We start from the raw sequence: 24,269 nt of genomic DNA on the forward strand, positions 1-24,269 counted from the left end.
TATTTGATCACCTAACAACCAGTAAGAATTCCGGCTCTCACAGACCTGTTTGTTTTTCTTTAACTTCTTGAAACTCCCCATCCCGGATCCGGGATCGTGACTAAAGCCTCAGGCTCATTAGTATAACGCAACGTTAACGATTTCTGAAAATCGCAAATAAAATTAAAATAATGCGTTTGCTCTCAAGCTTAGCCTTTTCTTAACAACACTGTCATCTCAGATTTTCAAAATATGCTTTTGAACCATAGAAATTGACTAATTTGTGTAAGAGTATGCAAAGCTAGCATAGCATTTTGTGTAGCATGTAGCACGCAACATTTTCACAAAAGCCAGATAACCAAATAAATAAAATCATTAACTTTGAAGAGCTTCGGATGTTTTCAATGAGGAGACTCTCAGTTACATAGCAAATGTGCAGTTTTTCAAAAAAATATTATTTGTGTAGGACAAATCGCTCCGTTTTGTTCACGTTTGGCTATGAAAAAACCCTGTATACAGTTATAGCCTGAAGCTCATTAGCATAATGTAACGTTAACGATTTCTGAAAATCGCAAATAAAATGAAAATAATGCATCTGCTCTCAAGCTTAGCCTTTTCTTAACAACACTGTCATCTCAGATTTTCAAAATATGCTTTTGAACCATAGAAATTGACTAATTTGTGTAAGAGTATGCAAAGCTAGCAATGCATTTTGAATAACAGGTAGCACGCAACATTTTCACAAAAACCAGATAACCAAATAAATAAAATCATTTACCTTTGAAGAGCTTCTGATGTTTTCAATGAGGAGACTCTCAGTTACACACCAAATGCGCAGTGTTTCCTGAAAGCGTCTGTGTGTAGGAGAAATCGTTCCGTTTTCTACATTGCGCCTGGCTACTGAAACGAACCGAAAATGCAGTCACCTACAACGTAAAACTTTTTCCGGATTAACTACATAATATCGACCGAAACATGGCAAACGTTGTTTGGAATCAGTCCTCAAGGTGTTTTTTCACATATCTCTTCATTGACATGCAGTTCGTGGAAGCTTGCTTTAGTCTCTGTATTGTTTGGAAAAATACTGGCAGGTGACTTTTGCGCACCAATTTCGGCGCAGGACACCGGGCGGACACGTGGTAAATGTGGTCTCTTATGGTCAATCTTCCAATGATCTGCCTACAAATACGTCACAATGCTGCAGACACCTTGGGGAAACGACAGAAAGGGCAGACTCATTCCTCTTGCGTTCACAGCCATATAAGGAGATCATGACAAACAGAGCCTCAAAAATCCTTGTCATTTCCTGGATGCCATCTCATCTTGGTTTTGCCTGAAGCTCACGTTAAAGGGCACGCACAGAGAAGATCTTTGTATTTCTGGACACGTGTTTTCTTTCGAACAGTAGCAATTATATGCATAGTCGAGCATCTTTTTGTGACAAAATATCTTGTTTAAAACGGGAACGTTTTTCATCCAAAAATGAAATTGCGCCCCTAGAGTTCAAAGAGGTTAAGAACCCCTCCTGTTCTCCACTCATTACCTGTATTAACTGCACGTGTTTGAACTGTATAAAAGACACCTGTCCAAACACTCATTCAAATAGACTCCAACCTCTCCACAATGGCCCAGACCAGACCAGACAGCTGTGTAAGGACATCAGGGATAAAATTGTAGACCTTCACAAAGCTGGGATGGGCTACAGGACAATAGGCAAGCAGCTTGGTGAGAAGGCAACAACTGTTGGCGCAATTATTAGAAAATGGAAGAAGTTCAAGATGATGGTCAATCACCCTCGGTCTGGGGCTCCATGCAAGATCTTACCTCGTGGGGCATCAATGATCATGAGGAAGGTGAGGGATCAGCCCAGAACTACACGGCAGGACGTGGTCAATGACCTGAAGAGAGCTGGGACCACAGTCTAAAAAAAACCCATTAGTAACACACTACGCCGTCATGGATTAAAATCCTGCAGCGCACGCAAGGTCCCCCTGCTCAAGCCAGCGCATGTCCAGGCCCGTCTGAAGTTTGCCAATGAATGGGAGAAGGTCATGTGGTCTGATGAGACAAAAATAGAGCTTTTTGGTCTAAACTCCACTCTCCGTGTTTGGAGGAAGAAGAAGGATGAATGCAACCCCAAGAACACCATCCCAACCATGAAGCATGGAGGTGGAAACATAATTCTTTTGGGATGCTTTTCTGCATCCCCAAAGAGCTGAAAGTCCGTATTGCCCAGTGACAGCCCCGAAACCTGAAGGATCTGGAGAAGGTCTGTATGGAGGAGTGGGCCAAAATCCCTGCTGCAGTGTGTGAAAACCTGGTCAAGAACTACAGGAAACGTATGATCTCTGTAATTGCAAACAAAGGTTTCTATACCAAATATTAAGTTCTGCTTTTCTGATGTATCAAATATTTATTGCATGCAATAAAATGCAAATTAATTACTTAAAAATCATACAATGTGATGTTCTGGATTTTTAGATTCCGTCTCTCACAGTTGAAGTGTACCTATGGTAAAAAATTACAGACCTCTAAGTAGGAAAACCTGCAAAATCGGCAGTGTATCAAATACTTGTTCTCCCCACTGTAGGTCCTGGATGTCAGGAAGCTTGGCCCCAGTGATGTACTGGGCCGTACACACTACCCTCTGTAGTGCCTTAAAGTCGGATGCTGAGCAGTTGCCATACCAGGCAGTGATGCAACCGGTCAGGATGCTCCCGATGGTGCAGCTGTAGAACTTTTTGATGATCTGGGGACCCATGCCAAATATTTTCAGTCTCCTGAGGGGGAAAAGGTGTTGTCATGTCCTCTTCACTACTGTCTTGGTGTGTTTGGACCATGATAGTTAGTTGGTGAGGTGGACACCAAAGACCTTGAAACCTTCGACCCGTTCCACTACAATCCCGTCGATGTGAATGGGGCGTTGTTCTGCACTTATTTTCCTGTTGTCCACGATCAGCTTTTTTGTTTTGCTCACGTTGAGGGAGAGGTTGTTGTCCTGGCATCACACTGTCAGGTTTCTGACCTCCTTCCTATAGGCTGTTTCTACGTCATCAGTGATCAGGCTGTTGTGTCATCAGCAAACTTAAGGATGGTGTTGGAGTCTTGCTTGGCCAAGCAGTCGTGGGTGAACAGAGAGTACAGGAGGGGACAAAGCACGCACCCTTGAGGGGCCCCCGTGTTGAGGATCAGCATGGAAGACGTGTTGTTGCCTAACCTTGCCTGTAATCCATGGCTTCTGGTTGGGATATGGACATACGGTCACTGTAGGAACAACGTCGTCGATGCACTTATTGAGCCGATGACTGAGGTAGTATTCTCCTCAATGCCATTGGATGAATCCCGGAACATATTCCAGTCTGTGCTAGCAAAACAACTCTGTAGCATAGCATCTGCATTATCTGACCACTCCATACTGAGCGAGTCACTGGTACTTCCTGCTTTAGTTTTTGCTTGTACGCAGGAATCAGGAGGATAGAATTATGGTCAGATTTGCCAAATGGAGGGCAGGGAGACCTTTGTATGCATCTCTGTGTGTGGAGTAAAGGTGGTCTAGAGTTTTTTTCCCTCTGGTTGCACATGTGACATGCTGGTAAAAATTTGGTAAAACTGATTTAAGTGTGCCTGCATTAAAGTCCCCGGCCACTAGGAGTGCTGCTTCTGGATGAGCATTTTCTTGTTTGCTTATGGCCTTATAGAGTTGGTTGAGTGTGGTCTTAGTGCCAGCATCGGTCTGTGGTGGTAAATAGATGGCTATGAATAAAATAGATGAGAAATCTCTTGGTAGATAATGTGGTCTACAGCATATCATAAGGTACCCTACCTCAGGCGAGCAATACCTCGAGAATTCTTTAATATTAGACATCGCGAACCAGATGTTATTGACAAAAAGACACACAACCCCAGCCCTCGTCTTACCAGACATAGCTTCTCTGTTCTGCCGGTGCATTAAAAATCCCTCCAGGTCTATATTATCTATGTCGTCGTTCAGCCACGACTCGGTGAAACATAAGATATTACAGTTGTTAATGTCCCGTTGGTAGGATAATCGTAATCGAAGGTCATCGATTTTATTTTCCAACGATTGCATGATAGTAAGTAGAATTGATGGCAGTGGGAGTTTACTCGCTCGCCTATGGATTGACAAAAGGCAGCCCGATCTGCATCCTCTTTTCCTCCACCTTTTCTTCACACAAATTACGAGGATCTGGGCTTGTTCCCGGGAGAGCAGTATATCTTTCTCGTTGGACTCATTAGAAAAAGCTTCTTCCAGTTCGTGGTGAGTAATCCCAGTTCTGTTGCTCAGAAGTTATTTTCGTTCATATGAGACGGTAGTAGCAACATTATGTAAAAAATAAGTTACAAACAACTAAAAAAAATCAAAAAAATAGCCCATTTGGTTACGGGCATGTAAAACCTCAGCCATCCTCTTCGGCGTCATCTTAAAAAGCTCAGGAGAGCTTTGCGTGTGTGTCTGTCTGTGTGAGTGTATGTGCACAGCAATTGAACATCTGAGCGATATAATTAGATGTATAATGCTCCTTCAGTGCTTGCACATTTCCCACTCGTTAGCATTAATAATCCAACACAAAGTAGGGCAGCCTGCTGTATATCGTCTATTAGGTTTAAATAACATAACATATCTTTACATTGTGAAAATGTTTGTTCCCTTTGCTCTGCCAGGTTGCCAGACTGAAAGTCAAAATCCCATAAATAAACAGGCGTCATTCAGGCAGCATTAGTCAGAGGGCAGAATGGGATACATAAGGCTCCGGTCAGTCAAAAACAGGAAATATAAATATACATGACAAAGCTTATTTTCAAAATAAGTACAAACAAAAGTCTTGGGGAGGGGCATAGTTCAGAATAACAGGAGCTTGTAGACGACAGCATTCTATGTCCCCTTGTAACACACAAGGGAAGAGCTCTCAGCACTCTGCCTCCCCACATGATGCTTGCCAACTCTAAAGCTGCTGCACTGATGTGTGTGTGTGTGTGTGTGTGTGTGTGTGTGTGTGTGTGTGTGTGTGTGTGTGTGTGTGTGTGTGTGTGTGTGTGTGTGTGTGTGTGTGTGTGTGTGTGTGTGTGTGTGTGTGAGTGTGTAAAATGGACCAAAATCTCCATCTAAATCAGTAAGTATGTTTATTACAAGGCTGAGAGCAGAGGCATGTTACTGCTGCACCTTTGTTTAAATTGCCAGGCCCACTGACAGGTCTTACTGATTCAGGAATTCTGTGTGTGTGATATTTTTTATTTATTTTTTTATTTCACCTTTACTTAACCAGGTAGGCTAGTTGAAAACAAGTTCTAATTTACAACTGAGACCTGGCCAAGAAAAAGCAGAGCAGTGTGAACAGACAGCAACACAGAGTTACACATGGAGTAAACAATAAACAAGTCAATAACACAGTAGCAAAAAAATGTTTTTAAGAAGAGTCTATATACTACATTGTGTGCAAAAGGCATGAGGAGATAGGCGAATAATTATAGTTTAGCAGATTAACACTGGAGTGATAAATGATCAGATGGTCATGTGCAGGTAGAGATACTGGTGTGCAAAAGAGCAGAAAAGTAAATAAATAAAAACAGTATGGGGATGAGGTAGGTAAATTGGGTGGGCTATATACCGATGGACTATGTACAGCTGCAGCGATCGGTTAGCTGCTCAGATAGCAGATGTCTAAAGTTGGTGAGGGAGATAAAAGTCTCCAACTTCAGCAATTTTTGCAATCCGTTCCAGTCAAAGGCAGCAGAGAACTGGAAGGAAAGGCGGCCAAATGAGATGTTGGCTTTAGGGGTGATCAGTGAGATACACCTGCTGGAGCGCGTGCTACGGGTGGGTGTTGCCATCGTGACCAGTGAACTGAGATAAGGTGGAGCTTTACCTAGCATGGACTTGTAGATGACCTGGAGCCAGTGGGTCTGGCGGCGAATATGTAGCGAGGGCCAGCCGACTAGAGCATACAGGTCGCAGTGGTGGGTGGTATAAGGTGCTTTAGTAACAAAGCGGAAGGAGAGTTTACAGTCTAGCCAGACACCTAGGTACTTTTAGATGTCCACATATTCCAGGTCGGAACCATCCAGGGTGGTGATGCTAGAGTTGTATGGCATTGAAGCTCGTTTGGAGGTTAGATAGCACAGTGTCCAAGGAAGGGCCAGAAGTATACAGAATGGTGCCGTCTGCGTAGAGGTGGATCAGGGAATCGCCCGCAGCAAGAGCAACATCATTGATATATACAGAGAAAAGAGTCGGCCCGAGAATTGAACCCTGTGGCACCCCCATAGAGACTGCCACAGGACCGAACAACATGCCCTCCGATTTGACACACTGAACTCTGTCTGCAAAGTAGTTGGAGAACCAGGCAAGGCAGTCATTAGAAAAACCGAGGCTACTGAGTCTGCCGATAAGAATATGGTGATTGACAGAGTCGAAAGCCTTGGCCAGGTCAATGAAGACGGCTGCACAGTACTGTCTTTTATGGACGGCGGTTCTGATATCGTTTAGTACCTTTAGCGTGGCTGAGGTGCATCCGTGACCGGCTCGGAAACCGGATTGCACAGCGGGGAAGGTACGGTGGGATTCGAGATGGTTAGTGATCTGTTTGTTGACTTGGCTTTTGAAGACCTTAGATAGGCAGGGCAGGATGGATATAGGTCTGTAACAGTTTGGGTCCTGGGTGTCTCCCCCTTTGAAGAGGGGGATGACCGTGGCAGCTTTCCAGTCCTTGGGGATCTCAGACGATATGAAAGAGAGGTTGAACAGGCTGGTAATAGGAGTTGCGACAATGGCGGCGGATAGTTTCAGAAATACAGGGTCCAGATTGTCAAGCTAGCTGATTTGTACGGGTCCAGGTTTTGCAGCTCTTTCAGAACATCTGCTATCTGGATTTGGGTAAAGGAGAAGCTGGGGAGGCTTGTGCGAGTAGCTGCGGGGGGAGGGGAGGTGGGGGCTGTTGGCCGAGGTTGGAGTAGCCAGCCGTTGAGAAATGCTTGTTGAAGTTTTCGATTATCATGGATTTATCGGTGGTTACCGTGTTACCAAGCCTCAGTGCAGTGGGCAGCTGGGAGGAGGTGCTCTTGTTCTCCATGGACTTTACAGTGTCCCAGAACTTTTGGGAGTTAGAGCTACACAATGCAAATTTCTGCTTCAAAAAGCTGGCCTGACTGACTGCGTATATTGGTTCCTGACTTCCCAGAACAGTTGCATATCGCGGGGACTATTCGATGCTATTGCAGTCCCCCACAGAATATTTTTGTGCTGGTCGAGGGCAGTCAGGTCTGGAGTGAACCAGGGGTTAAATCTGTTCTTAGTTCTGCATTTTGTGAACGGAGCATGCTTATCTAAGATGGTGAGGAAGTTACTTTTAAAGAATGACCAGGCATCCTCAACTGATGGGATACCCGGGCCAGGTCGATTAGAAAGGCCTGCTCGCAAAAGTGTTTTAGGGAGCGTTTGACAGTGATAAGGCGGGTCGTTTGACTGTGGACCAGTAGCGGATACAGGCAATGAGGCAGTGATTGCTGAGATCCTGATTGAAGACAGCGGAGGTGTATTTGGAGGGCCAGTTGGTCAGGATAACATACCCTAAGGGAACATTTTGACATTTGCTGTATGGTTAGTGAGAAAGTCCATATTGCAAATGTACGGTCCCTTACTAGACGTCCGAAAACGTTTGTAAAATTCGCGGACAGCGTCGGGCCGAGCGGCAGGGCCGGACCTACTGGGAAGTCATCAAATGAACTTTGTCGGACATTCGGTTTCCGTTTTATAAAATAATAAAATGTTGGTCATTTTTCCGCTGTCCCGGAAAATCCCACAAGAGGGCATAAGCAATCATATTGCAATTGGACAAAACATCACGAATCACGACGGGGCCTTATCTCGAAAACGGAAAATATTTTGAAGCCGAAACTTGGTGAGCGTAGGTTTTGCATAATGTGCAGTTGGCCCCGAACAAGATGGCATCTCGGCCTCAACGGTTTTTGAGTTATGGCCATTTCTCTGGGATTAAAGGTCCAAAATGAAAATAGAGAAATTATTTTTCCACTTCACGTCAAAGTCAAGGAGCCTCCGGTGTCAATAAAAAAAGAACCAGCCATTTATCTATCATCATTTAAGAGAAATCGTACAATGACAGATTGGTGATGATCAAAGATAGTTTTTTCCCCAACAGTTACAGATCCAGTTGCAGGGTGTTCATGCAAATCTTTTTAAAGTGTGCTGTGGAGCTCTGCGAGATTTCTGTGATTTTCTATGATTTTCTGAAATAACATACACTCACTAAACCCTCCGTAAATAAATCAGTTCTTACCGTAAAGACTTAAAACTCAGGATTCTGTAAAGGCATACCCAAATCAGGATATGAGTTTATTTATAGCTTCCTGTGCCAACCGGAAGTGCCTTAAATGGTGTCACAGTGGCTGTTTCCAAGGGTTAAAAAGGTCAGATCTTTTCAAAACTTCATATGTGTGATTAGACAACCCCCATGAACTATAAGTCAGCCATTTCTACCAACAAATGTCAAAGAAAAGCTCTCTCACACACACACACACACAGACACACACACACAGCAAGGATGGAGTGACAAAGTGCGGTGCTTAAAGACACACAGAGCCTGCAATGGCATTTCCATATTCTCTAGGCCGTGCCGAGTTCAACGAGATGCCCCGCTTGACCGTAGCTCGCTCGGTCTAAGCGCAGCGACCATTAGAAAAGTAGGCCCAAAATTAAGCCTGCCCCACAACGTCATTTGCTTTTGGGTGACAGTGAGAGAACCGTTAGGGTGAGAAGCACAATTCGACTTCAGATATGTTCCTAAGGTCCTTCCAATCCGTGCAAGCCTGACCTTGACCGTGTGGCATTAACCCTTAGTCTGATGGTGTGCCCAAAGTAAACTAAAAAAAAAACTGTCAAAAATTGCTAATATATGCATATAATAATATGGTTGTCAATGGTTGTTAATGGTTGTTAATTATTATTGAATAGAAAACACTCTAAAGCTTCTAAAACCGTTCGAATTATGTCTGTATGTAAAGCAGAACTCACAGGGCAGCCATTCTCCCAAACTCTCTCTCTCCTAAGAAAGTTGCTCCAACTTTGACGTCATCGCCCCCACCCTTCCCAACCAGCTATGGATCTGGGAACAGTTTCTATTTCTTCAGCGCGCTCTCGTCTTTCAATTAGACGTGGAACGGAGAAAATAGCACGAGCTTTGACTGCTTGGCGGGCAAAATACTGAGGTGTCACGAGTTTTCAGGAGCGCGCTCTGTGAAAAGGGACTTTTTTTTCCAGTCTGGCTGAAGAGAGTTCGTTATGTTTGATTTAATCGCCAATTGTTTTGTACGTTAAAAACATCCTAAAGCTTGATTCTGCACTTAGTTTGACCAGTTTAGTCGACATATAATATGTAAATTTGAAGTTTTGATGTGCAATTTTCGTGATCAGAAGTCCTTTTTGGGGTAATTCACCTGAAGATGTTAGCTTTTGCTAATACAAAGACACACCAACAGCAACCAAACGTTATATTAGGTAAGTATAACTCCTTCCACGGCATTCTTGTCGAATACCATCAAAGGTAAGGGAATATTTATGTTATAAAATTGTATTTTTGTCGAATCCAACATAGTAGAGAAATAATGCTAATGGCTGAGCGCCGTCTCAGATTATTGAATAGTGAACGAATTCTGTAACGTTAAAAATAAATGTAACACAGCGTTTGCATTAAGAAGTGTATCTTTCTAAATATATGTACAACATGTATATTTAGTCAAAGTTTATGATGTTTATTGCTGTTATCTGGCGTTAGCTGCCGGAGATATTTATAATTCCTCCGGTCATTTCTGCTGCATTTTGAACATGGCTCAATGTAAATGGAGATTTATGGATATAAATTGCATATTATTGAAAAAAACATAAATGTACTGTGTAACATGTGCTATTACTGTCATCTGATGAAGATTTTCAAAAGGTTAGTGAATTCTTTTAATCCTGCGTTTGTGATTGTGCTATTTTGCATAGCCATGTGACTACATATTGTATGTTTCCCTAGTGGTGGTTTAACATAAATATGTGCTATGTTTTCGCTGTAAAACATTTTAAAATTCTGACATGCTGGGTAGATGAACAAGGTGTTTATCTTTCATTTAAGCTATTGGACTTGTTAATGTGTGGAGGTTAAATATTTTTAAGAATATTTTTGCTTTCCCTGCGCCACCGTTTGGGCTGAAGGGGGGGGGGGGGGGTTCCTAGTTGGGAACCCGTAGCCCCATATGGTTTTAACCGTTAAAAGAAGGTGTTTACATTAAACAGTTTGCATTGACTTCTCTCCCGAATAAGAAAACATTGCCTGCACCCCTAAATTCAACCTGAAACCTATATGGGTTATGAATGCCGTATGAACCTGTCTTCGGTAACAGTCCATCAGGCCACTATGAGGTCTACCTGTGTTGATTCTAAGCTTCCTGGACCAACCAGAAGTGGTTAAAATCACCCTAAAAGTGTATATCCATACACTGCCTGCAGTTTGATAGACATAGTGCATTCAACCCTGTGTAAATCAGTCAGTTTTTATGGTAAAGACTTAAAACTCAGAATTCTGCAAAATCATACCCCAATGAGGATATGTGTTGACGTATAGCTTCCTGTGCCAACCGGAAGTGCCATAATTGGTGTCTCAGGGGCTGTTTCGATGGGTTAAAAAAGTCAGATCTTTCCAAAACTTCATATATGTGATTAGGCAACCCCCATGAACTGTAAATCAGTCATTTTTCCCATAAAATTTCAATGGAAAACTAAATCACACACACACACAGCTTGGAAGGAGGGACACATTGGGGTGCGTAGAGACTTTAGAATCCTGTTCTAGACCTCAGGTCGATAGTGTGTGGTGAGTTACGTGGCTCTAGACAGAGAAACAGCCTCGTACATTTGCAATGACTTCAATATATTTTTGCATCACGAAAATGACGACATTTAGAAATATCCCAGAGTCGCAAGACTAGGTGCATTGCGACCGTCTCGGCCCATATAGACAGACCCCAACGTTTCTGTCCGATAGCTCATTCAAGGACCCTGTAGCAAGTCATGGAAAAAAGTGGATTTTCAGCACCAATTAGGGTTTTACTCGGACACCAAATGACCTATCGAGCCGGAACTTGGGATTCGGGGACGCCTCAGCTAGGCCTACACATAACATAAGAAATGGACCCGCAGCTAGAACGTAACTACGTGTCTTATGGTTTTTTTATGGTTTGAACCGAAGGCGTTGTGAATTTTGGGCCAGCTCTGAAGTATGTGATAGTTGGCTACTAAACGAGTTGGAAAAAGTGGGTTTGGTGTCAGTTTGTATCAGTTTGGTGTCAGAATGATATCTAATTGACTGATGGACGGTGACTTGCTGGTGACTCTTGTCCATTTGCAATATGTTTAAACAGTGAGGTACCATCACCAAAGTGACATTCTGAAATCAACCCTAACGAGCGATTGAGATTAACCAGAATCACTGCCCAGCCATCCCGAGTTCATCGGGCCAGTCAATTTCAGATTCCTGCAGGATTTTTATAGCATGCCAAATTTGTGATGGTAAATGCCCATTGAACCAGATTGCAAATGCACAGTGACTTAGCAAAAGTGAGAAAACATAAACAAATGGACATAATGAAATCAACACAACGAGAGATGGAGAAGACCCACTATCAATGCCCGGCCATCTTGTGTTCATCAGGCCAGTCAATGTTGCATTTCTGCATGATTTTTGAGCATGCCAAATTCGTGATGGTAAATGCCCATTGAAACATATTGCAAATGCACGTGCATTTGCAATATGATTCTATAGTGAAAAAACATCACCAAATGGACATGATGAAATCAACACAATGAGTGATGGAAAGGAACAACTATCACTGCCAGGCCATCCTGTGTTCCCATAGCGGGCATTAATATCAGAATGACCGGTAAATGCATTGACAACCATATTTTTATTTTTGAGTTACCAGGTGCCTATTTTCAATCACCAGTTGCACAACAATGCGTATCCATCAGAATATTTTAAACAGTTCATAAAGCACTCAGGACGGCTCCCATGGATAGAGGGCCGTAGTAGGGTGCTCACATAGCGGGCATGGACAATAGGAGTACCGGTAAAATGCATTTAAAAACATATTTTTTATTTTTGGGTTACCAGGTGCCTATTTTCAATCACCAGTTGCACAACAATGCACGTGCATTTGCAATATGATTCTATAGTGAAAAAACATCACCAAATGGACATGATGAAATCAACACAACGAGTGATGGAAAGGAACACTGCCCGGCCATCCCGAGTTCATCAGGCCAGTCAATATGGCATTTCTGCAGGATTTTTGAGCATGTCAAATTTCTTATGGTATTTGGCCCCAAAAAAGTGACTTTTGACTTTGACTTTTGACTTCCTATGAAATCATATTGCAAATGGACAAATCATATTCCTTATGCACAAGTAAAAAAAAAATGATGATAATAAAATTTTACAAAAGCATATTCATTCACTTCTTACACATGATTAATTGACATAAAATCGAAACAATTTCGAAAAACGGTCCAGAAAGCACTTTTTTACGAGGGTGATACGTTTTTTAAAAACGTTGTGCAGACCTCACTACCCTCTGGAGAGCCTTACGGTTGTGGGCGGAGCAGTTGCCGTACCAGGCGGTGATACAGCCCGCCAGGATGCTCTCGATTGTGAATCTGTAGAAGTTTGTGAGTGCTTTTGGTGACAAGCCACATTTTTTCAGCCTCCTGAGGTTGAAGAGGCGCTGCTGCGCCTTCTTCACGATGCTGTCTGTGTGAGTGGACCAATTCAGTTTGTTTGTGATGTGTATGCCGAGGAACTTAAAACTTACTACCCTCTCCACTACTGTTCCATCGATGTGGATAAGGGGGTTGGGTGGTACGCCGAATTGGGTGGTATTGGACACCGTGTATATGGTTTGTCCAATGCCAATGTTTTCCCATTAATTTTTGTCCATTTCAGCTTAGATTGTAGGACTGCCGAGGTATTAAGCATATCCCAGTTTCGGTCACCTAACAGAACAAACTCTGAAGCTAGATGGGGGGCGATCAATTCACAAATGGTGTCTCGGGCACAGCTGGGAGCTGAGGGGGGTCGGTAGCAGGCAGCAACAGTGAGAGACTTATTTCTGGAGAGATTAATTTTTAAAATTAGAAGTTCGAATTGTTTGGGTATGGACCTGGAAAGTATGACATTACTTTGCAGGCTATCTCTGCAGTAGACTGCAACTCCTCCCCCTTTGGCAGTTCTATCTTGACGGAAAATGTTATAGTTGGGTATGGAAATCTCCAAATTTTTGGTGGCCTTCCTAATCCAGGATTCAGACATAGCAAGGACATCAAGGATGGCTAACCTGAACAACAGTATACAAGGCATATTGACATTTGAGAGAGACATACAGCGAGGCATAAAGTAATCTCAGGTGTTGATTGGGAGAGCTAGCTAAAACAACAGGTGAGACAACAACAGCTAATCAGTTAACACAACAACAGCAGGTAAAATGCTGATGACTAGGCAGAGAGGGTCGGATTAACTACACACAGAGCCTGAGTTCGCGGCTGGGGCCGACCGATAAAAAATAAATAAGCAGAATGGAGTACCATGATTAATGGACAGTCCAGTAGGCATCAGCTATGTAGCCAAGTGATCATAGTGTCCAGGGGGCAGCAGTAGATGAAACAGGGGAGCCCCACTACGCTAGCGACACAGCATTTAAAGTTAGTAGCGTCTGCTCCGACGGAGGCCGGATGAAGGCACAGCAGATGGAGTATTCGTCGGCAGTCCAGTCGTGGTGGTGCGGCCAGGTGCCGTGTCGACAGAGAATCCAAGCCAGATGGCGAAAGAGGTATTGTGGAATTTATTTTGCTAGCTGGGAGATGTGCCTGGCTCACGGCTAAATGGTGCTAGCTTCGTGGCAGTGGCGTTAGCCACTATATCCAATCTGTAGCAGCGGTGATCCGGTGCCAAGGTCCAGAGTTTACAGCAAGGATCCGGTGGAGTTTTGGGCTCTAGCCGTGTATGAGTGGGGTTCGGGTGAACAGCTGAGTAGGCCGGGAGGTGGGCCTCAGGGAATAGCTTCGGTACTAGGTGCCACCTGGTACTAGGTACTAGGTGAGTGAAAGCTAGCTGTGAGCTAGCTAGCTGCAAGCTAGCTGTGAAGATCAGAAGTAGTGGTCCAGAGATTATGGCAGGAATCCGGCGTTGTTGTGGAGAGACAGTCCGATATTGGTAGACAAGCGATATTGGTAGACAGGCGAGTATTGTCCAGGCTAAAAACAGGGCTGGTATCTGTGTAGAACAGGGGTGTCAAAGTCAAATGGACGGAGGGCCAAATAAAAAATTTAGCTACAAGCCGAGGGCCGGACTGTTCGAATGTTCATTGAAAAATTTTTAAATGACGCATATAGTCTAGTGAACCTAATTGAACCTACTGAAAACCCTAACAAATATATTCCAATATGATCAGATAAATAAAGCAATATTTTCTTATGGCTCTGTCAGTAATCTTTAATTTTCAACAGACACAAAAGACAAATTTGAAAATTGACAACTGGGCAATGTCAGAAATGTCGGTGCTCTCATCCACAGCCAAGGAATATGCAATGAAATCTTTTCCCTTTTTCACAAGCTGCTCTTTTAGATTGATGGACAACTGGTCTACTCTCTCGGCAATGGTGTTTCTGCTCAGACTCACATTTAAAAAGAGTTGCCTTTTTTCTGGGCAAACTTCGTCACAAACTTTAATCATGCAGTTTTTGATGAAATCCCCCTCCGTAAATGGCCGGGCTGATTTAGCGATCTCTTCTGCCAAAATAAAACTGGCCTTGACAGCAGCCTGGCCTTGTGATTTGGCTTTTTTGAACAGAGCCTGTCGAGATTTGAGGCCTCGTTTTAATTCCTCTGCCTTTTGTAGCCTTTGTTCCATGTCCATATTCTTGTTTTTGTCCGCGTGTTTCGTTTCATAATGTCGTCTCAGATTATACTCTTTCAGTACCGCCACACTTTCTCCACACAGAAGACACACAGGTTTTCCAGCTACCTCCGTGAACATATACTCCGACTCCCACCTTGTTTGAAACCCCGGTTCTCAGTGTCCACCTTCCGTTTTGCCATTTTTGATGGGTATCTGAAAGTTAATTTTACTGTGATGCTGACGACTGCTGTGCCAATAAATATTGAAATGAAGCAGCCTACTGCTCGGTGCGTCACCGTTGCATTGTGGGAAATGTAGTATTGGTGCGTGTAAAAGATCTGCGGGCTGCCGGCTTGCTGCGGTCTGCGGGCCGGTTCTAATAATAAATCAAGATCATCCCAGGGGCCGTAAAAAACCTTCTCGCGGGCCGGATGTGGCCCGCGGGCCTTGACTCTGACATATGTGGTGTAGAAGGTAAATGCCGCTAGCAGTGGCAAACAATGACTAAATAGCTTGTAGCTAATTAGCTGGTTAGCTTCTGGAGATTCTAGAATGTGTTCTAAAATTGAAAATAATAGCGATTCCGTATCACATTGGGTGAAGCAGGTTACCGGAAGGTATAATTGAATAAAAAATTGAGAAGAGATTGAAAATAAACTGAAATATATATACAAAAAAATACAAAAGTACACGAGAGGACAAAACAAACACATCTTCACTGCTACGCCATCTTGGAATAATAATATGAATGGTATCATAAGGATTGGGTGTGCACGTATGTATGTGCGTGTGTGGGTGCATATTTATACCACACATTTGCCGATTTGTGAGCCGGTATTATGATGACTAACTGTGTGTGTGTGGGTGGTACCAAACCGTACCAGACACAACAACCAACAATAGTATCCTATCCAGTCTTGTGCTTTCCCTCCCATCTCTGGTTGTGTGTGGTCTGTCCACATGCTGTGTTCATTCTAAAGGTCAGCCAGGAGAAAGCCAATGTTTAGCTTGTCCTTTTGAAGCAATTACATCTGGCCCCCAGTCATCATTCCACCACTGATAAGAGGGACGCTTGGACCAGAGCCCAGAATGCCCATCACTTATTAAGGCTCATTCTGTATGTATCCTCTACTCTCCTCATCTCTCCCCTCCTCTCCTCTCTTCTCCTCATATCTCCTCCCCTCGTATCTCTTCATCTCTCCTCTCCTTCCATTTCCTCTCCTCATATCCCCCCCCTTCCCTCTCCTTTCCTCATCTCTCCCCGCCTTCCCTCATCTCTCCTTATCTTTCCTCTCCTCATATCTCCTCTCCTCATATCTCCTCCCCTTCCCTCTTCTCTCCTCATCTCTCCATCCCTCTCCTCATCTCTCCTCTCCTTACCTCTCCTCCCCTTCCCTCTTCTCTCCTCTCCTTCCCTCTCCTCATCTCATCTCTCCTCTCCTTCCCTCTCCTCATCTCTCCTCTCCTTCCCTCTCCTCATCTCTCCTCTCCTTCCCTCTCCTCATCTCTCCTCTCCTTCCCTCTCCAGCTGAGAACAGATGGTTTGCAAACTGGCCCTTAATTAACAGCTCACTGCCCTGTGTGAGATTATTAAGTGGAGTGGCATTGACTCTTCCACACATCACATATGTTACAAACAAGTCAGCAGGTAGGATAAGCATTGCATCTCATCTAACCTTACGGTCTTACTGAGATAAAATCTATTATACAAGAAGTGGTTCAAAATGACAGCATAATCCAGATGGATAGGAGTGCTAGTGTCATAATAACTGTATTAATTTATTAAGAGAGAGAAATACAGACAAACAGAGGGAAGAGAAAAGAGATTGCTTTTACAGTATTTACTAACACATCATTTTATAACGTATTTTACCAGCTCTCTCAGCTGGGTAATATGCCCTAGAGGGGACGGTTGGGGACGGTTGGCTCAGCAGAGTGGTAACTGCGCCAAAAGGTCAGAACACAGACGAAGTGGGCTGAAAGGAGGAGAGGAAAGGAGAGGAGGCTTTGATGCAAGATGCCCTGTAAGACCTGTCCTGACTCATCAGCATGATGCAATGGCAGACTGCATGGGCTCTTGGACCCCTTCCATTACCCTAGCTTCAGTCACTCCGAGAGAGAGAAGAGAAACACCCTCCTCCTATATCTTCTCATCTCATAACAACTGTTGCCTAGCCTTTGTTCTTAGAGCGTTTCAGATAAAGGACTATTGCCATAGAACAAATTGAAAAAATAAAGCTTATAATATCCTCCACAGTCATAAGTCATAACAGCTAAGATACTCTAATAACTACAGATATTCTTACATTAAATGATTGGGTGGTAAGTATGTGCCTGTGGGCTCAATTTAAATCAGTCTCTGCTCTGAAAGCTCAAAAATCTTCATACAGCCCAGTGCAGAGTCTCACTAATGTCGCCTTCCCACTTCCAGTGTGCTGTTTGTCCCTTAACCAGATTCCCTCAGGCTGTGACAGCATCTCATCTTCCATCCATCAAACTGTTAAGAACCACAGGTGTGCCTGGGCCGTATTACTCTTCCTGTCTAGTAAACTCCAGGCAGCCACATGGTAAATCAAGGTGTGTGTGTGTGTCTGCATGGAGAGGGATGTGTCCCTCTCCTCTGGCTCCAGCTCTCCATAAAGCCAGAGATCCATTAGGGCCTCAGAAGCCTTATGTCCTATATCAGGGATGGGGGTGGGGGCCACCAAAAATCTGAACTCATCATGAGGGGGCCACAGTGGTTTGCGGTTCTGCGTACCCACAACCCATACCCACACATGCAGTCAGAGGCGGACCTAGCCTTTTGGGGGCCATAAGTGAAATTGTGTTGCCTTCCCCCCAAAAAATTGTGGCACAATTGACAGGAGAGAGAAAAATGTAATGTTTTTGAGTTCATTTCCTGCAATTCTACACATTTGTCCATGGGGTGTAGAGAAAATGTTGCAGTTTTACAGCAAGTTTGTTGCAATTCTACAAATTTTGCCATAGGGTGAAGAGAAATGTTTTCAGTTTTTTTTAATATGGTATCTGAGTGAGAGTGACTAACAAAATCAGTTGCGCATCCCTGTCCTATATACTGGCCGGGCTGGAGACAATGTGCAGGACAGTCCGAATGAATATGTATTTCGATGTGAAAAAGTAATTTAGGGTGTTTAATTGTAGCCAACATGATAGAATGAGCACTGCTACGGTGAAGTTAATATTTAACTTAACTTACCTCAAGTTGATATGATGTAATAGTTCTTTAGGAGAAGGGGAGGAGGAAATACATATTTTACGCTGGTACGGTAACTGACTTCAGGGTAATACAGTAAAGTGAAACTGTCCTGGCCAGGTACTGTAGGTTATATAAAGTAATCGCCTCAGGTGATTATCACTGAAGTGAAAGAAGATAGTCATACAGAAACACTACTAGACAAGCACACAATCAGGTGAGTGAACAGGTTTATTTACCAAGGGGATATTTCTTAATGCTTCGATAGAAAAGTAATGTATAGATTGGACTAGGGCTGTTATGGGGACCGTATTACTGCCACATCGGCCGTCACGAGTCATGACGGCAGTCAAATTTCACGTTACTGTTTAGTCAGGGTAATTAGACTTCTCCAAGCTCTGATGCTGCTGATGGTCATTAGTAGACTACCAAACTTGCTAACTGCCTGGTACTCAGCACTCTATTGTCCCTCAATTCACTCTGACACCAAAGCAAATGTTATCGAAAAGAATGGTATTTTACCACTAATTGATTGCATTTTGGAACATTTGTGCTTACAGACTACTGTCTAGTGCGCATTGCTACGCTTGTAATGCAAAGAAATAGCCAAATTGTTGATTAACATTTTAAGCTAAACATTATGATCGGTTGCTTCAGCCTCATCGCGTAAAAAAGTTTTTGGGATGCTAGTGGTTGTATTAATTTGGGATCTATTGCATGCCACAACTGTCTCAGACTATCTTTTGAATATTTATTTCTCACACAGAATAGATAAGGTCAACTTTTGTAATATGGGGAAAAGTAGATTGATATAGGCTAGTGCTTTCTCTGTTCGTTAGGTCTACTCATCTTGTTGGCTGACAAAAATTAAATGTGGACAGTTCTTCCAATATCTTCAATGTGCTCCTCAGAATTGGATAAAGACGAGCGCAGTTGCGTCCCCAAAGTATCTGTCTTCACTTGTAGCCTGTGAGAAAGACCTGATCACGTGAAGGGCAGAGAGAGCCATGTGAGTGAGAGATGCTTCGGAGCATACAGCCGGGAGAAGGGAATTATATTTATTATATTAATTACCGGGAGACTGGCAGTTACTTGCTTGACAGTCACCAGCTGACTGTTCAACATTACATAACATGTGGCAGTTCTACATTGCATTATACAGCACATATGTTATTGTACTGTAGTATCCTACCAATATGCCCCAGGATAGATGAAACTCTTTGGGCTCTGGTACACATTATTGTGTTTGTATGTGGTTGGTGATTATTAAGTGATATTCACAGTGCTTTTCATTTTCGACTGCTCTGGTGGATGTGTAGCTGGTTACTGGGTCATTCCACCAATAGAGTGCATTTTGGGTAATCGAATAAAATGTTATTGGTTTCATACACATATTAAGCAGATGTCATTGCGGGTGTAGTGAAATGCTTGTGTTTCTAGCTCCAACAGCGCAGTAATATCTAACAATACACACAAATCTAAAAAGTAAGATAATGGAATTTAGAAATATATAAATATGAAACCATTTCAATGATTTTACTGAGTTACAGTTCATTTAAGAGGAAATCAATCAATTGAAATAAATGAATTAGGCCCTAGAAGTGATTTAGCTCGTCTGGTTGGCTCGTGTCACTGGGCAGCTCGATGCTGTCCTTCCCTTTTGTAGTCTGTAATAGTTTGCAAGCTCTGCCACATAAGACTAGCGTCGGAGCCGGTGTGTAATATGATTCAATCTTAGCCCTGTATTGACGCTTTGCCTGTTTGACGGTTAGTCGCAGGGCAAAGGGCATAGCAGGATTTCTTGTAAGCTTCCGGGTTAGAGTCCCGCACCTTGAAAGCGGCAGCTCTACCCTTTAACTCAGTGCGAATGTTGCCTGTAATCCATGGCTTCTGGTTGGGGTATGTACGTATAGCCACTGTGCGGACGACGTCTTCGATGCACTTATTGATAAAGCCAGTGACTGATGTGGTGTATTCCTCAATGCCATCGGAAGAATCCCAGAACATTTTCCAGTCTGTGATAGCAAAACAGTCCTATAGTTTAGCATCTTCTTCATCTGACCATGCCGAGAGCATGCTGATTGCGCACTCCCTCAAAACTTGAGACATCTGTGGCATTGTGTTGTGTGACAAAACTGCACATTTTAGAGTGGCCTTTTATTTTCCACAGCACAAGGTGCACTTGTGTAATGATCAAGCTGTTTAATCAGCTTCTTCATATACCACACCTGTCAGGTGGATGTATTCAGTGGTGTAAAGTACTGAAGTAAAAATACTTTAAAGTACTACCCCAGTAGTTGTTTTTGGGTATCTGTTCTTTACTTTAGTATTTATATTTTTACACCCCTACATTCCTAAAAAAGAAGATGTACTTTTTACCCTATACATTTTCCGTGTCACCTAAAAGTACTAATTACATTTTGAATGCTTAGCAGGACAGGGAACTGGTTCAATTCACATACTTATCAAGAGAAAATCCCTGGTCATCCCCACTGCATCTGATCTGGCGGACTCACTAAACACAAATGCTTCATTTGTAAATTATGTCTTAGCGTTGGAGTGTGCTCTTGGCGATGTGTAAAAAAACAATTAAAGAAGAAAATTGTACTGTCTGGTTTGCTTAATAGTAAGAATTTGAATTGTTTATACTTTTACTTGTGTGCAAAGCTGTCATCAAGGCAAAGGGTGGCTATTTTGAAGAATCTCAAATATAAAATGTATTTTGATTTGTTTAACACTTTCTTGGTTACTACATAATTCCATATGTGTTATTTCATAGTTTTGATGTCTTACCTATTATTCTACAATGTAGAAAATAGTACAAATAAAGAAAAACCCTTGAATGAGTAGGTGTGTCCAAACTTTTGACTGGTACTGTATATATATTTAAAACCAAATACTTTTAGCCTTTAACTCAAGTAGAATTTTACTGGGTGACTTTCACTTTCACCTGAGTAATTTTCTATTAACATAACATTACTTTTACTCAAGTTTGAAAAAGGGGTAACTTTGTCTTGGTAAAGAAGAAATGGTCACTAACAGGGATGTAAAATTATTTGTGCACAAATTTTGAAAAATAAGCTTTTTTGTGCATATGGAACATTTCTGGAACCAACACTTTACATGTTGCGTTTATATTTTTGTTCAGTATAAAATATCAAAGGGAGGCAAAGGACACTATTAGTGGAATGACCCTACTGTCCCTACTGGGTGTTTGAATGTTTTTTTGTATTATTTTTAAAACTGAAATAGAAAATATATTTTAGAGGCAAATATACGTATCTCTATCATTGTTTTGGTTTCAGTTTAACAAGGCATGTGATGCATGAGTCACTGACTGGCAGACTGTGCCAACCAACGGTTTTACCCCGAGAATACCTGTGACCAATGCTGGCTTTATCTGTACATCTGATCTGCACCAGTCAATCAAGTTTCAGTTCTTGAATGGGAATTTCCATTCATGTTTTACATAGACTGAACTGAAACTAAGCTAAACTGAACTGAACTAAACTAAATAGAAACAAAACAAAACAAAAAATAACTTACTGTGTTGTCTTGTTCCCAGCTATGTCGCCAAACAACAAGTGGATAGGGAGGGGCCTGCATGCCAGCCTGTTGTACCTGGTTTTATTTGTGTGCCTGGTGCGCACAGCTACTCTGGACGAAGAAGATATTGAGATTGATGATGAGGAGGAGGAAGACCTGGAGTATGAATACAGTATAAAACAAGACAGACACACCTGTGGAAGCGGCCAAACTGGTCAGTATCCATTCTGTAAGGACAAGGACCAGGTCATTCACCACTATGTCCACACAATCGATGAGTGTGGAGAGACAGACTTCAAGAAAGTGCGTGGGGAAATGCAGCTGATGATCCAGGACCGACGAAAGAAGATGAAGGAGATCGTACACTCTGTAAAACTCACCGAGAAAAATGTGGAGAGGGAGAAAGAGGACACTTTGCTGTTCCTGACTGAAGTGACACGGCTCATTCAGAAGACCTATGTAGATGTCATTGAGGAGATCGAAAAGAAGCAGAAAGCAGCAACAACCATGGCTATAGAGCACATTCTAGAGCTAACACAGGAAATCTCTAAACTACAGGAGAGAAGCTCTGAACTGGAGCAGCTCTCACACATTGAGGACCACCTTCACCTTCTCCAGATGTTCCCGTCCCTGTGTACCCCACCGGCCACCATTGACTGGTCTGAGGTCAGCATTCACAGTGATCCAAGTGTGGGGTCTATGAGGAGAGCTGTGAACAAGCTGAGAGAAGCACTCAATAGTGAAGAGAGCAGGCTGTCTGCAGCTGAGTTGGGAAGGATTAAGAAGTGTGCAGTGAATGTGACTCTGGACCCTGACACAGCACATCCGTACCTCATTGTCTCTGAAGACGGGAAACAAGTGAGAATTGGAGATCTCCGGCAAAATGTCACAGATGGCCCTGAAAGGTTTAATTCAGTTGTTAATGTCCTAGCAAAGGAGAGCTTCTCCTCAGGAAGATTCTACTATGAGGTGCAGGTGAAAGGTAAGACTATGTTGGATTTAGGAGTGGCCATAGAGTCCATCAACAGGAAGAGTGGGGTCACCCTGAGCCCTGGCCATGGATACCTGGCTATATGTCTGAGGGATGGGGATAGGTATGTAGCTGCTGAAAGCCCTGCTATCCTCATCGCTCTTAGCCAGAAGCCCCAGAAGATAGGGGTTTATGTTGATTATGAACAAGGCCAGGTCTCCTTCTATGATGTGGATAACAGGTCTCATATCTACTCCTTCACTGATTATTATTTCAATAAGAAACTCTATCCCTTCTTTAGCACTGGCACCGACGACGACAGTGAAAACTCAGCCCCGTTAGTCATTACCCCAGTCAATCAACAACTGACTATTAATTTCTTCACTTTTGAAAAAGCCTGAAAATGGATAAAATACAACTTACAATGTGTATATACACTGAGTATACAAAATATTAGCAACACCTTCCTAATATTGAGTTGCACCCAACACTTTTGCCCTCAGAACAGCCTAAATTCATCAAGGCATAGACTCTACAAAGTGTCGAAAGCGTTCAACAGGGATGATGGCCCATGACTCCAATGATTCCCACAGTTGTGTCAAGTTGGCTGGATGTCATTTGGGTAGTGGACCATTCTTGATACACACGGGAAACTGTTGAGCGTGAAAAACTCAGCAGCGCTGCAGTTCTTGACACACTCGTGCCTGGCACTTACCACCATACTCTGTTCAAAGGCACTTCAATCTTTTGTCTTGCCCATTCACCCTCTGAATGGCACACATACACAATCCATGTCTCCATTGTCTCAAGGCTTAAAAATCTTTCTTTAACCTGTCTCCTCCCCTTCATCTACACTGATTGAAGTGGATTTAACAAGTGATGTCAATAAGGTATCATAGCTTTCACCTGGTCAGTCTATGTCATGGAAAGAGCAGGTGTTCCTAATGTTTTATACAATCAGTGTATTGAGGCTGTCAGAGTTAGTTTACATTTTGTTATTAATTGCATTGTCATATCATATCAATACATATCATATACACCTAAAAAAGTTGTGATGTCAAAACAAGGTTAAAGAAAGTGTGCTTTATCAATTTACCTGATTTTGTTAACTGTTACTTTGGACAAAATCAAGACTTCAATATTCTTGTAATGCTTTTTGTATAAAATAATCTTAAATTACAGCTCGCTCAATTTGAGCTAATCCTGAATATGCAAATAATTGTGATTTATCACAGCAAGTCCTGCGATTAATTATACTTAAAAATGGTATTGTTTCACAGCCCTAGTATCTGTAGAATATCATTATATATCAATGTTTAGGGAAGCACATTGGGAAAGCACTGTGTTACATCAAATCAAATCATACAATTGTTTTCCATATACTTTTTTGTTGCAAGTTGTTTCAAATGTCATATTTCAAAATGTCTCTTCAGTTTTCCCCTTCTTGAAGAAATTAAAGGTTATAAATTACATTAACTGAAGGTCTAATTAAATGAATCCATTCAGCCAACAATACGTCTCAAGGTCCTTGTGGTTTTCGATCCAGAACATTCTGAATGACACAACGCCTTCCACCCTGACAACTCTTATGTCAAGGTC

General features: G+C 42.6%; 2 protein-coding genes across 4 annotated transcripts in view; one reads left to right on the top strand and one right to left on the bottom strand.

The window, feature by feature from the left end:
- The window catches only part of LOC135509153 (protein bicaudal D homolog 1-like), an 81,694-nt gene that overhangs the window by 40,829 nt on the left and 16,596 nt on the right, over positions 1-24,269 (bottom strand). The window lies entirely within an intron of this gene.
- On the top strand, positions 18,244-24,146 carry LOC135509155 (pyrin-like). 2 transcript variants are annotated; one of them, XM_064929566.1, is made up of 3 exons: positions 18,244-18,371; positions 19,066-19,163; positions 21,720-24,146. In XM_064929566.1, the coding sequence occupies exon 3, from the start codon at positions 21,722-21,724 to the stop codon at positions 23,069-23,071; it is 1,350 nt and encodes a 449-aa protein (XP_064785638.1). In that variant the 5' UTR covers positions 18,244-18,371; positions 19,066-19,163; positions 21,720-21,721; the 3' UTR covers positions 23,072-24,146. The 2 variants fall into 2 exon arrangements, with proteins under 2 accessions (XP_064785638.1, XP_064785637.1); XM_064929565.1 differs by lacking the exon at positions 19,066-19,163 and having other exon boundaries at positions 18,245-18,371.

The sequence above is a fragment of the Oncorhynchus masou genome, chromosome 22 (assembly GCF_036934945.1).
Source record: "Oncorhynchus masou masou isolate Uvic2021 chromosome 22, UVic_Omas_1.1, whole genome shotgun sequence".
Lineage (NCBI taxonomy): Eukaryota > Metazoa > Chordata > Actinopteri > Salmoniformes > Salmonidae > Oncorhynchus > Oncorhynchus masou.

What these genes read in the sequence shown, in the direction of transcription:
- LOC135509155 (XM_064929566.1), top strand. Translation starts at nt 21,722, where the DNA reads ATGTCGCCAAACAACAAGTGGATAGGGAGGGGCCTGCATGCCAGCCTG.